At 44.0% G+C, this 14,839-nt stretch overlaps 1 protein-coding gene across 1 annotated transcript in view; it reads left to right on the forward strand.

The window, feature by feature from the left end:
- The window catches only part of GRIN2A (glutamate ionotropic receptor NMDA type subunit 2A), a gene marked incomplete at its 3' end in the record, with an annotated part of 327,135 nt that overhangs the window by 216,003 nt on the left and 96,293 nt on the right, over positions 1-14,839 (forward strand). The window contains exon 3 of the mRNA XM_084250771.1: positions 12,136-12,250. Within this exon, the coding sequence (XP_084106897.1) occupies positions 12,136-12,250 (115 nt within the window). The remainder of the gene's footprint in view (positions 1-12,135; positions 12,251-14,839) is intronic.

Here is a 14,839-nt window from a genome sequence, read left to right on the forward strand (position 1 = left end):
CCCCACTCCAGGAGCCCCATCAGTTCTGGGAAAACTGGAATAGTAGTTCGCGCTACATGTGGACGTCAGTCAAGGGCCTGGATGTGACCCTAACCCTCGGCTCAGCCACCAAGAGGCCTCTCCATAACCCCTGAATGTCCATCCTTCCCAAACTCACACAGCAAAAACCTAATCCCCAATGTGCTGGCATTTGGAGGTGGGGCATAATTAAGGTGAGACGAGGCCGTGGTCGTGAGGCCCTCATGCTGGCCCTGGTGCCCTTACCAGGAGGCAGAGATGTGCAGTGTATCTCGGTCCATGGCCCAGGGGCTCAGCCAGCAGACAGCTCTCCAGCAACCAGGAAGTGAGCTGCACCAGACGCCGACTCTGCCAGGACTTGATTTAGGATTCCCATACTCCAGAACTGTGACAAACAAGGGTTTGTTGTTTATACCACCAGTCTGTGTCGTTTGGTACAGCATCCCAAGTCAACTGTACTCCAGACAACCTATCCCTGAGCCGCTTGCTTTCTGCCTGACGGTATACACAGAGGCCAAGGCACTGGATGACACTCTCTTGCCTTCCATGGCAAGAGGACTCAGCACAGGTGACAACTGTTGTGCAGGCTCTAAATAACACAAGTCCCAGGGGTCCCTTTGCATCACAGTCATCAAAGATTTGTGTTTTATTTTCATAGTTCTTCAGGCAGATGGTAGTATCAGATTGTATTAGACATGGTTCTCAGAGAAACAGAACCAATAAGAGAGAGATAGATAAGCAGAAAGAGACTTATTGTGACCATCGGCTCACAGGATTAGGGAAGCTGAGAAATCCCACAATCTGCTCTCTGCACGCTGAGGCCTGGGAGAGTGTGTGGTGTCATTGAATCCCAAACCAAAGACCTTAGCCAGGAGGGCAATGGTGTAAGTCCCCATCCAAGTCCGAACCGGAGAGCCGGGAGCACTGATGCCCGAGGGCAGGAGAAGGGGGGGGATCCCAGCTCAGGCAGAGAGAGCACAGCTGCCCCTCCTTGCCTTTTGTTACTCATGGATTGGGTGAGGCCCAGCTGCGTGGCTGAGGAAGACCTACACCCGGACTCCTGGCGCAGGTGCTCAGCTCTGCAGACACACCCTCACAGAAATGCTGTTTAACCAGCTCTCTGGACAGCCCTTGGCCCAGTCACAAGATTAACCATCACAAGACTCTTTAGAAAGAGGCATCTTTTAAAAACTCACTCCAAGTGGCTGGAACTGTAGGTAGACTCTGAACATGGAACCGCGGAAAACAGCAGTGAGAACTGGGGAGAGGACACATGTCGCTGGAAGAAGCGGATGGGACTCTGTGGGGGAGCTGTTATTTGAGGTCTCATGAAGAGTGGTCAATAAACATGATGTCCGGGGTGAAGAGGAGAGCGACAGAAAATAGTGTCGACAAAGCCATTGGCCTGGATTATGATCCCCACTCAGTCCTGGGCTCGGTGTTAAGTGGGAACGACGTGGTCCTGAGGTGAAGATAAATGTGCTGCTTTTCAAGTCGAGTCAATAAAAGTTGAGCACACTGTGCCCAGCAGCATGGTGCTAGATAAACACGAATGACTGGAGCCAAGACTTGATCTTTGCTTCTGGTGAGACCAAATGTGTGAATGTGAAATCCCTACAGAACAGTAGGGGACAGAGCGCTGCTCAGGGTTATAATAAGAGGTATGGATTAAACAGAACCAAGAAATGGAAAGCTGCTCAGGATCAGCCACAAGGGAGAATTGGAGCTTGAAATCAGCCTTGCCTGTCCCCACAGAAAAGTACGGGGTTAAGATTGAGGATGGGGAGGAGCAAAGGCATTCTGGGTGGGAGGAACAGCAGATACTCAGAGATACACAGATATGTTACGTTTTGCAAGGGAAACCCAGAGATAAAATCAAATATTGCAGAGCTGGAAGGAAACAAAGAAATATGTGGTACAAGGCCCACGTTTTTCAGAGACCGTAACCAAAGTGTACAAGTTAAATGGGAACTGGGGCAGCTTCCTTCAAAAGCTTTGGAATCTGCTTTGGTTCAAATAATCACTCTAACACTTGAACCAGTTTGATTAATTTTGTTTTCAAGTGACAGCCTTCCCTCCCGTCTGTGAAAAATGGCTTAAACAAGATAGACATGGAATTCTGTCTCCAAAGCTGGTCTGGTGTTCCTGGATACCAAGGACCCAGGCTCCTTCTGCTTGTGAATCTGCCACCCTTAGGCAGTAGCTTCCACCTCAGAGTCCAGAATGGCTGCCAGTGCTCCAACCATCACACCTACATTGCAGTTAACAAGAAAAAGGAAGGAGAACAGCAGGGCTCATTCCCTCCCTGTCAGATACTTGCTGCAAATGATGCACGTCTTTTCTGTCTCTACTGGCCAGAACATAGTCTACATGGCCAGGCCTCGCTATAAGGAAGGCTAAGAATAATCTTTACACAGAAGACTATGCCTGCAGCTGAAAATGGAGATTTCTACTAATGAGGCAGAAGAGGAGAGAGACTGTTCATGGACAACTGGTGTCTGACAACTTCTATAGACTTTAGCATCATCACAGAAACCTCTGAACCTCTCTCCTTCGCATAAGGTTTTTGGGTGAAAATTCAGGTAACATTTGAAAAGAATCTGCTACAACATGTAACACATATTAGATGCCAAAATACATTTTCGGTCCTTTCTTTCCGTGGTTGTTATTACTCACATAGCCGGGAAGGTGGCCCGAGATCGTAGGTCTCTTGGCTCGAAGACCAGGGTCCTACCTGTGTGGCAGCAGAGAAGAACAGGTTTCTTCTTTGTTCTTAATTGGCTTGTATGCTTGCCTGAGTGATATTGGCGGCAGAATTTTTCCCCAAATAATACCTTTTAAGGAAGTACGGAGATGGACGTGGAGGTGAGAATCCTAGAGGCCACTGGCTGTGCTCCCAGACTCCCCCGCCTCTGGGTTTCCTGAACAGTGCTCCAGGGAGGAGCACAGCTGTCCCCCCACCAGTCACTTGGATAAAATAGGACGATGTCAAAAGGAAAGAAAATATAACAGACAACAGTCTGCCTTGTCTCTGAGATCATGTCTGGAGTTTCGACTCCATGCCAGATACTGTTCTAGGTTCTAGAATGGGATGCAGCCAAGAACAAAATAGTCAAGTCTCAAGGTCTCATGGGGACCTAAATTCCAGGTGGGGGGGATCCAAAAATTCTTGGATAAAATCTCACTTTGAATGAATCTGCACCATCTCATCGCACTTGAAATGGGGAGATGAAATATCACACACATTTTCTCTTTAGAATCTGATAAATGTGGAATCAGAAAGCAAATAAACTCACAGGACCTGCTTTTCACCTACCTCCTGTTTCTGGCCCACCTGGAATAAAAGCGCACCTCCTGGGGGTGCACTCGTGACACGCCGTGGTGCCAGCCCATTCCAAAGGGTCAGGCAGGCAGAGTCCTTAGAGGTGAATGGTGATATGTTGGGTGTCATTTTGATGTTGTGGTAAATACTGTCCGGGATATCGAGAACTTCCAGAAAGCCCACCAAAAAGAACCACAGAATGGGATCCCAAGAACCACTTTATTCACAAACTGCCTTCCAGTAACTTCTGGTCAAGTAAAATCAGGACGCTCATTGTAGCTCCTGCTCCCATGTAAACCCTGGGCCATCTGGTCAGGTACAGCATCTGTCAGGGGAGGAGAAAATGGTCACATCTACAGAGAAAACTTTGCCCTCACTTACTGCAAACTTTCTATTTCAAGTTTGTCCTGCAAAATACTCCATGTCAGTTTGTCCCCAGCAAGGCACCTTCTCTGGTGCCCTCACCAAATAGAAGCTGGAAGTTCAGGGGATATGAGGGCAGCTGGCACCTGGGTCACAGTGCCGCAGCCCAGTGAGCCTGAGCTGGGGGTGCACTGGTCCCCAGCTGCCAGGCCAGCAGCTCCTCTTTCCTTGGGGTAGGGGCTCAGCGGGCACTGCCTCCCTTGTGAAACTAGCAGCCATTGTTGCCCTTCAGCTACTGAAAAAAGGCCCTTTAATCTCAAATTTTAGGAGGAGAAAAGATAATTCTGTGAAACCACAACAGCCACTGCTTTCCCACCCACTCCTATCATCACGTCCCCATTAGTGCCGCTTACGCTGCCTGCTGCACGGCCGTCTTCTCTCAGGGAATGTCAGCGGATGGGATCCCAGAACTAGGGAACCATGTGGCTATTACAGCCTCACTTTCACAGACGAGGAGAGGGATGCTTTGAGAATTGAGGACCCTCAGCTAAGCCTGGAAGCAGCAGGACTGCATCTAACCCAGGTCATCAGATTCCAAAACACAGAATTGCCCCTCCGTGTTCTAAGCTGGACATGAACGTGGACTGGCCCAGACCCTCAAGGCCTGCAGCTGTCCTTCATCAGTTCATTGATTGAACAAACACTTTCAGACTCTTAGTGCAACACACACACACTCTTCCAGAGGCTTTGAATCCCAGTGATGAAAACAAAGACCTCTGCTTTATAGGACTTGCCCTCTCCTGTTTTAACTCAGGATTGCTCAGCCAAGACAATCAACATTATGATTTTTAAATAGGTGTTTATTTTTTTCCATTGTTCAAAATATTTCCCCAGTTTTATTGAGATAGCGCCGGCAGACAGCACTAAGTTTAGAGTGACGTGGCTTACATACATCCTGAGATGATTAACACAGTAAGTTTACTTAACAGCCATCATCTCATATGGATGTTAAAAAACCTAACATCGGGCCTCCCTGGTGGCTCAAGGGGTTAAGATGCAACCTGTGAAGCTCGCTGCAGCCTCTATGGCCAGAGTTTGATCCCCGGCCAGGGAGCTACCCACATGGCGCAGCAGACCTCTCCTGTCTCGCCCGCTGCTCCCCTCAGCAGTGTACTTCGTCAGTCGTCTGCCTGTTCTGCTCCCCACTCTGTTTCTGGTGAATCCTCTCACCCCCCACAACTCTGGCCTGTACCCCAGCTCTTGTATGTATAAATAAATAAATCTTTAAAGAAAATGAATAAAAAAAATGAAAAACCTAACATCATTCTTTTTAATTGGTCACCATAGAGTCTGAATAGAGCAAGAGTAAATATTTTCTCTTCCCTCTCCATTTTTTTTAACCCAGTTCCCGCCCCCCCCACCACCTTTTTTTTTAATGCTGGAGTTCCCGAGCGCATTTTGGGTGATGCTGGCCTAGGATATGCAGATCTCTGTGCTGGAGCTATTAAATTTCTGCCCTGACATTTAAGTCTCAGCTCTGCGGTCATGCCTTCACAGTAATCCGTTGGCGGAAACAGGAAATCACCGACCTGTATATGAAATTAAGCACCAGCGCAGAGAGGAAAGAACACCTACTGGGAGACACCCTCAAAGCAATGTTGGGGTTGGGGGCAAGGGAGGGGGGGTACTGTGGGAGGTGGGAACTGGAAACTGGGGCAGGCACCATGGGTGGCTGGAAAGCAAGAAGAGGATCCGAGCCCCAAAGGCAGGGGCTGATGGAGGGGTGCGCGGTGCTGAGACAGACATGGAGCCGACGGGCTCTCCAGCTACCCAGAGCAAGCGGGAAAGCAAAAGCATTTGAAAAGTGAGTGTGTCTTGAGAGCTGGAAAGAGGCTAAAGAAAACAGTGACTCTGTTTTCAAAACATAAATGAAATGACAAATGGGAAAATAGCTGTGACACCCAGCACGGTTCTTCAAGAGAGCATGGAAGGGATGGAGCGATGCAGGAAGCAGCCCGGAGAACTATGGAAAATGGCAAAGCAGATGGAAAATTAACCCAAAATTGAGAAACCCTAAATGGGTTATGCTGGCATTTATGAAACTGTAAGAGAATTAAAGTCTGGAGGGAAATGGTGAATAATAAATATGTTTAGGGAACATTTCAAATAATGAGTTTTTGGAAGTTAAATTAGACTTACGACTACAAGGCAAGGAATCAGGAATCTGGAGGAATGAGACATTTTAGGTACTTGTTCAAGGACCTTCTTCAGCCCGTATGTGGTTGGCTTTGCACAGAAGGTCAGAGAGACTCTAGAAAGGAGGGTATGGAGTGACATGATAGCTAGAGCTTTCAAAAGACCAGGTTGCTTGGGGGCGTGGTGTCAGGAAATATGGCAGGTGCAAAATAGTAAACAAAAAAATACAAGTGCATGCATATTCATGCAATCTACCTGCGTGTGAACTTTTATCAGGCAACAGCTGCCAGGTGAGCATTGTGCTAGTGTTTTCACACGCACTCTTGCTAATAAACCTGTCCACAAAGCCAGGGGGTAGGTCTCCGTAGGTTAGACCCTGTGAAACTGTCCTGATTACTTCCTATGGTCTAACTGAATCCATTTTCACAAGGAAGGAAATTAAGACTTGCAGAATTTTAAACATATGGCCCAAGGTGACTCAGCAGGGGTGGCACAGCCAGGCTCTGTGACCTCAGTTGTCACAGACCATGTACAAGAGCCATTCTTTCCTTTACCCATCCTGCTCCTATTTATCCAGCACCAACTCTGTGTCAAGGACTCTGATTGGCACTGGACAGATAATACTAAACAAGATGGAAGGGTCCCTGCACGCACGATACCTCTATCCCACAGGTTTGGAAAAAAAACACCACCAAAGACCATCTAGAAAATCGGTCCAATGGAAATGTCATGCCAGGCTCATGTAATCTTATTTTATTTTAAAAGACATAAAAAGAAGCAGCAGAAATGAAGCATAGTCATGTGTTTTATTTCACATCTAAAATATTTCAGCATGAAATCCATATAAAATTATTCATGAGATCTTTTTTAAAGCCATAACTACAGGTGGCTATTGAGCAGCTGAAATGTGGTCCAAAAAAGAGATGTGCAATAGGGTTGGTGGTTGGTGGCTGCCAAGTGGACAGGGCAGGGCTAGAGAATATGACAATTCTAGCCCAATTTCTTTTCAGTCTTAATATAGGAAAACTGTCCTTCCTGTGTTTCAATGTTATTTCTGAGTCCCATAATCAACCAGTCCCAGGACACAAAGTTCAAGCATAGAGAAATGTTTCTTTCACCCAGACTTCAGCTTCTTGGTCCTAAGACTGTAGTCATCGAAGGAAATTTGTATGTACATCACAAGTGCTTCTGTGTTTTATGGTTGAATGAGGTGTATGTCATTGGAAATAAAAACAGCTTCTCCCATGACCCATGACCGCACTCAGGTGGACCCCATGCAAAGCATTAGCACCTCCCCTGCTTCTACATTTTGCCAACATGGTTTCGTGTATTTATTGCTCTTGAGGAAACTATTGAAGATGTATTTTGAAGCTTAGCAGCAGTCAGGATTTCTAATATTTTGTCTGGTCACTAAAGCTTAGACTCAATTTTCAAGAGAGAAACAAAATAGTGATGAGATTTTACTGTTTAATATAGGTGCCCAGCAGGTGTTAATGGGTCCAAACAATAGGGTGTGTGACGGCATTTCCCTAGGTAGAGAACTTTGCTTTGGAGCAAGTTTGAATGGGATGGAAGCTGAAGAAATATGGATTGTCTTTCCTAGAAATTGGACAGGGGAATTGAAGGTAATAAGTTCTTGCTCCCTGCCAACTTCATAATGAAATTACTGTTCAGCAAAAATTTCTGTAAGAGTTTTATTTTTTTTTCTCTCCCAAGGGACTGAAGATTCTTAATAGGGAAAAAAAAAAGTAAGAAAAAGACAATATTAACATTGAGTATATGGACTCCTTGGTCTAGAATACCGAGCCTAAAGGAACACAGAAAAATGTGGAACATGAGAATTTCCACAAAGTGTTTCCACATCATCTGAAGAAGAGTCATTGTCTCTAAATAATTACTCTGCTAATCACATCTGATTCACCATAAATGGGAGGAGATAGAGATGGAAAGTTGAAGAAGGAGATTGAGGTAAAGTGAACTGGCCAATCCAAAGGGTCCTAGATGCTAATTCCTTGATTAAATGATGGCTATGATGTTCCGTTCATGCAGTAGAACCCTGTCAATGGCCCTCTGGGGCCAGGTTTCCGTAAGAAGCCAAAACATTTGTTCTCAGGTATGTCTTTTCCAAGCAGATAGAAAACTAGGTAGCTCCAAATCTCTAGATAACTAATGTTTCAGCTCCACCCACATTTGGGGCATTAGGTAGATCCAACCTGAATTCTATTCACCCTACAGTGTTGAATCATCAGAAGCTGGCTTGAGTGCTCACTGGATTCAATTAAACAAACCAACCTCAGTGAGCTGACTGGCACATGAATTTGGGGCAGCAGATACAGAGTGACTTGGTAACTGATTTTCTCCTCACACAGGCAAAGGTCATTGGTGGTCTTTGTCTGCCATTTTGATGTTGAAATCCCAGGAAGAATGGGCCATCATATGTTTCATGGTTCTGTGCCTTTGGCTTTATGCCTCCTCCCTACCCCCTTGTGATTCTCCTCTCCAGCCCTGCTCTTCCTTCTCTACACCATCCAGACATCTTCTGCGCTGGCTCTGGATTCCAACTCCGCCTTCACAGTAGAATTGGCCACGGAGAGCACTCTCTCTAGCTGCTCTTCACCACACCAGTTGTACATATCTCTAATTTTCCATTTACTGTCCTTCATTGTAGTTATTTGTGTCTTTCTTTCCAGGCATGAAAACTGAAATGTGCTTGCTTATTTTTGTATCATTTCCCTAACCCAGTTCTTGGCACAGGAAGTGACACATAGTAGGTACTCAAACATGTCTGTTGGATGAACAGATGGTTGAATGTATTGACAGATGGATGGATAGATGGGTGGATGGCACTTCTGGTGAGGATCTGTCAACAGCTCAACTACCAATATTAACTCCACCCCTAAGTGTACCAGACAGTGTGATAAGGCTAAAAAATAATCATGGGAAAAAAATAAAAAAGTCAACTTGAAAAATAGAGATAGTTCAATTAAGGCCCAATTTTGTTACTTTGAAGACTGGTTGATAATGAGGAAGTTGACCAAAATCCAGTTCTCTTGCCTTCTTTTTTTTTTTTTTAATAGAGGCATGTTTTATTTATTTGTTTGTTTGTTTGTTTATACATGCACTGGGTACAGTTAGAAGCGCAGGAGGGTGAGAGAATTCACCAGAGCCAGAGCAGGGAGCAGAGCAGGCAGAAGGACCGAAGTACACTGCTGAGGGGAGCAGCGGGCGGCAGGAGAGGTCTGCGCATCATGTGGGACCCTCCTCCGGTGGTCGGGGAGCAGCCGGGGATCGAACCTGCGCCGCAGAGGCCGCAGGCAGCTTCGCAACCCAGCGCTCAACCGCTGCGCCACCGGGGAGGCCCTCTCTTGCCTTCTTGAAAGTCTCAACAGGGGAATGTGAAATGGAGCACTCCTTATTGAGACTCTCTGGACTATGTCCATTTAGCTCATCGGACACTAGCCAACAAACATGCGAGGAAAGAAAGAACAGGAAAAAAGAAACCGTTCTGGTTGTCTAGGATATTAGCCATAAACAAAAACATTGCAGTTGTCCTCAAATGCAGAGAAACTTTACTTCTGCTTAATATTACAGCAAATCTGAATCCATCATTCCTTTATGTAAAACCTTTTATGGCTCGCCACAGCCTTCTCAACAAGACCAAGCCCTGTAGGGTGTCATGCAAAGTCTCTTGTGATCTGGCTTTTCAGGACCTCTCCAGACTGTCCCTCTGCTGGTCAGCTACTTCCTTCTCCTGGTTCACTTTACTTAAGAGGACTCCTCTGCTCAGAATGCTTTTCTCCCACTTCTCAGTGCTGCTACTCTTCAAGATTCCCTCTGAAGCCCTCCCCAAGTCCCATGGGTTGAGTTCAGGACCCTTCTTCTTACAACTTCTTGCACTCACTGTCCATCCGTGAACCAATGATCTTCTGCCTGTTATCATTGTTTACCTGCTTATGCAGCTGGATTGTAAGACTGTGGGTAAAAGCTTAAAAAAGCTCTCTGTTTTCTATTTCTGTGTCTATAGGACTCACTCATCATAAAGCCTGACATGTAATAGATATTCAGTAAATCATTGTTGAAACAGTAAATTACCTTTCTAGGAAACAATCAGAGATGATAGCTCAACCTCAAAAAAACCAAATAGTACAGTGATTACTCTTTGTTTCTTCAGAATAGCATTTTTTAAACAAATGGTATTTTTATTGAAACATAAGACATATTTGGGGACGATTTGGGAAATACAAAGATATGCCAATGAAAATTTAAAAGTATCTGTAATCCTTCTGCATATTCAAGCCCCATTTTACCCTTCTTTGGCTTGTTTAACTTCAAATAAAGAACATTTTCCCATGTCATTAACTTGTCTTCAAAAACATGATTTTAAATGACCCAATAGTGCATTGAATAAGATGCAAAATACCTTTCCTTTGCTTTTTCCCCAGTTTCTTCACCTCGTCCCTGGATTTTCCCCCACTCCCACATTGATCAAGTCAGTCTCTCTTTCAGGAATTTTTTGTAGTCTAGTCCTCTTAATTTTTTGAACACCTCAGCTACTTTTGGCGTCAAAGGAATATAAAGCAAGAAAATGCTATGATTTTGAGATGTTCTATCTGGGGAGGTCTTTGATTGCTACAATACACAATCATGTATTTGTTGATCACCTGCTAAGTGGTATGTTTTCTTTGAAGTCTGTAACAACATCACATATTCCTCAACCTCAGAGGTTATGTGGACTCATTGAGGACTTTCCCACCCCAATCCTGGGAGGCTGACTTGGCTTTGCTTCCCAATTGAGTCCAGTGTGTCTCTCCAGCTGAATCCAGTCTGAGTGCAGGAAAGGCTGAGGAGCGGAGGAGAGAATATTGTGAGACAGACATGTCACCTGTGATGAAAATATGTAGGCAGACACTTGACTGCATGGATATAAGACAGATTCGGAAGTCATCCTGATTCCTCTCTCTCCTTCACCCTCCCATCCAATCCATCACTAACTATCTGCTAAATATTTCTCCACTTGATCCTACTCATGTTTGTTCCTATTCTTCCTTTTCCTCCTTCTCTTCCTCTTGTGGGGTCATGACAGGGCCAAATCAACATCACCCCTCCCCTAAATCTGAAGAGTTCTCTAACCAGTCCCCCTATGTTCATTCCAGTTCCCCCACACCCATTCCCTACACCGCCTTAATTCATTTATGCAGTAACAGTCTGATTAGACCATCTCATTGATGAAAATCTTTAAAATCTTTGTATTGCTCAAAAACAAAGACAAAACTGCTTAGTATGGGCTAAAAAATTTTGCACCATTGACCTATACTCCCCTATTCTTCTACCTATACTTCTCAGCCACACTGCACCCCACATTCTCCCATCTTACTCTGCTTCAGCCTTACTGAAGCATATGTACTACCTCATATGTACTACCACAGGACCTTTGCACATGCTCCCGTCTTACTCTGCTTCAGCCTTACTGAAGCATATGTATTACCTCATATGCACTACCACAGGACCTTTGCACATGCTCCCCTCTTTGCCAGCAACAAGCTTATGTCCTTTCTGACCTAGTTAATGTTGACACATCCTTCAGGTCAAGCTGCACTTCCTTACAGGAGCTTGCCTGGCCCCTCTCTCACTCACACAGGATGCCCACCTTTGTCTTGTAAGCATTGGTTATAGATCCATGATTAACCCTTGGAGGCCTGTTCTCTCCATTAGACTACAGGCTTCATGAGGGCAAAGGTCACATTTGTTTCCTTATTATCCCCAACAGGCTGAGTCCCGGCATGTAGCAAGTGTTGAATTAGTTGAATGAATAATGAATGGATGGGATATAATTTCTTTGAAGCTGTGTACCTTGTGGCTTATGGGCAAGCAGTATCCTTTAGGGAAGCTTGTTAAAGCATAATGGAACATGCCTTCAGGTCCTCCTGCAAGATCATTTGAACGTGGGTCTGTGGATAGGGCGGGACAGAAATGTTCTACTCATGTGCTAAAATACTCAATTACTAACACCGCAGAGAATTGGGGAGCACAGTGCAGGCTCAGGGAGAGGCGTGCACGGTCAATTAGCAGTACCTGCATTGGTACTAATGCTCCTGCAGAGACAGGCCGCCTGTGAAGAGTGACAGCATCACAAGGCTACGCTTCATCAGTTTACACATTCAGTGGCATCTACTCACCTGTTCGCTACCTCCTTAATTCTTCCCTAAACATTTGTCTTTCTTCCTTCATCTCTCTAGATTTATGGTCAATGTGACATGGAATGGCAAAGACCTGTCCTTCACTGAGGAAGGCTATCAAGTCCACCCCCGGCTGGTGGTGATCGTGCTGAACAAGGACCGAGAATGGGAGAAGGTAAGAGCCTCTCTGTGCTGACTACAGGGGAGGGAGAGCGTGGGGTGACCAGTTACTCCTTTTTCCAAATATCTCCCATCGAGCTGCTGCAGACCCCATCCTGTGGCAGGGAAGACCTTTCTCAGGTCAGGCAGACCAACTGTAAGGCGCCGTTGGAAGACTGTGTTAGTGATCGGTGCTAACTGCGTGCTGTTCTCTGAGTCGGGGTCTCAGAACATGGGAGGGAGAGTCTCTGGAGGGGTTTGGAAAATTTAAAGCCAGGGAAGTGGGTTTTCTTCACTGCTGTAGCAAACCTTTATTATGCAGCAGGGATCACACCAGTTTGCCTAAACCTCATAATTATGCACCATAATCACACATTTTGCCATAAGGATGAACCTTTGTATTTTCACTTACTTAAATGTTAATGTGAATCACATAACTTCCAGAATGCAAATGTATCACCTCTGCAAATCAGCCTGGGTAGGGAAGTTCTATTTTTTATATATTTATACTTTTTAATTTTTTATTTTTCTGCGTAGAAGAACTGGGGTGCAGGCCAGAGGTGGGGGTGGGCTGGGATGAGAGCATTCACCTGAGACAGAGTGGAGAGCAGAACAGGTGAATTTACTGAAATACACTGCTAGGAGGAGCAGTGGGTGAGACAGGAGAGGTCTGCTGCGCCAATTGTGGGTCAGCTCCCTGGCATAGGGTTGAACTCAGGCCCACACAGTGATAGTGCTGAGACTTTAAGCCCTAGGCCACCAGGGAGAACCCGGTTCTATTTATTATAAAGTACATTTTCCAGTACATGAATATTAGCTATTAAAAATGATAAAAATCAATGTGCAAGAAAAATTTCATCTCATGTACCACCCAAGCCACTTGCTGGGTCAGAGAGGAGATGTCACAGGTGACTTCAGATGATCCCTTGCTTACAGTGAACACTATCTGTCCCGGTTGGACTCCCAACTCCCCCAAAATTTAATTCTCAAAACAGTTGTACAATATCACATAAAGAATAAAGCAAAAGAGACCAAAAAGGAAGCCGGTATTGTTATCTTTTTGACAAGCAGTGTATGGCCTCTAAACTACTTCATCAGCTTGGGATTTCTTTTTGTTTTGCATATCAGATGAAGTCTGAGAGACCCTGGGGCAGGAAGATACAGAATGGAGTGTGAGAACCATACTATAAGTAACTAGATCAGAAGGAAATAGTATGCAAACAGAATCATTAACTTTGGAGGGTCAACAACAGATTTCTAAAAGAATGGTGAGAGGAAGTTTCAGAATATTTTGCATGCTACATCTAACTCTAACAGCTAGAGAATATGCATTCCGCCAAGTGCACAGGGAAGATTCACCAAAGCAGATATATTCTGGACCATAAAGCAAGTTCCAGGATACTTACAAGAATTGAAATAACACGGAATGCTTTCTTTGACCACAGCAACATTAAAATAAAAAAATGCATGACAAAGTACATCTAGGAAACCCCTAGATGTTTGAAAATTAATAACATGGCTATCAATAATCTACAGGTCAAGAAGAAAACAGAAGGGTATTAGAAAATGTTTTGAATGGGATGGCAATGAAAACACACACATATTAAAATTTGAAGAATGAAGTTGAAGATTTGTTAAGAAGGAAATTCACAGCTTTAAATGATTATAATAAATGAAACTAAGGGGGTTTAAGTCGGTTACTTAAGCTTGTACTATAAGAAGCTAGAAAAAGAAGAGCAAAGTCAATTCTAATGGAGTAGGGGAAAGAAAATGATAAGTGCATAAAAATCAGCAAAGTAGGACAAACTACAGAGAATACCCACAAAGTCAAAATCTAGTTCTTTGAAAAGATTAATAATATTCATAATTCCTAACAAGAATGATCACATAAAAAAGAAAAAAGCCCAAAGACTAGTAACCAACACTAAAAATGCAAGGGGGAGATCTCCATAGACCTTTACATTGCATTAAAATAATTAAAAAATTATGAAAAATGTATGCCAACAAATACGACAATTCAGCTTAAATGGGCAGTTTTATTGAAAAGCCACAATTTTCCAACACTGACTCACACAAAAAGCTAGACCATCTGAATAACTCTAAGTTTGCTAAGGAATTCAATTCATAACTAAAAACCTTCCTATTTAAAAAGCAAGAAAAACTCATGACATGGATGGAGTTACTGCAATCCCACAAAATGTTAAAAATGAAAAAAGGTCATTCAACACAGAGCTTTTCAATGTATTGGTAATTATAATCTGTCAATATATTTTAAAAAGATAATTCATAATGAATAAGTGGGGCTTATCCTGGAAATGCAAAATTGGTTTAACATACAAAAAGCAAACCAATGTAATTTGCCATGTCAGTATAATAAAGAAGAAAATCACATGGTCACCCCAAAAGATACCGAAAAAGCATTTGACAAAATCCAACCTCCATTCACAAGAAAGCATATTTCACAATCAAATAAAGTTGTCTATGAAAATGCTACAACTAACATTTTACTTAATGATGAAACAATAAAAATAAATCCATAAATGTATGAATGCTTTCTGATGAATGCTTAGGACAGTGAGGGAAAAGAAGATGGTGTTAGAGCAAC

This window comes from Talpa europaea (genome assembly GCF_964194135.1).
Source record: "Talpa europaea genome assembly, chromosome: 12".
In the NCBI taxonomy this organism is placed as follows: domain Eukaryota; kingdom Metazoa; phylum Chordata; class Mammalia; order Eulipotyphla; family Talpidae; genus Talpa; species Talpa europaea.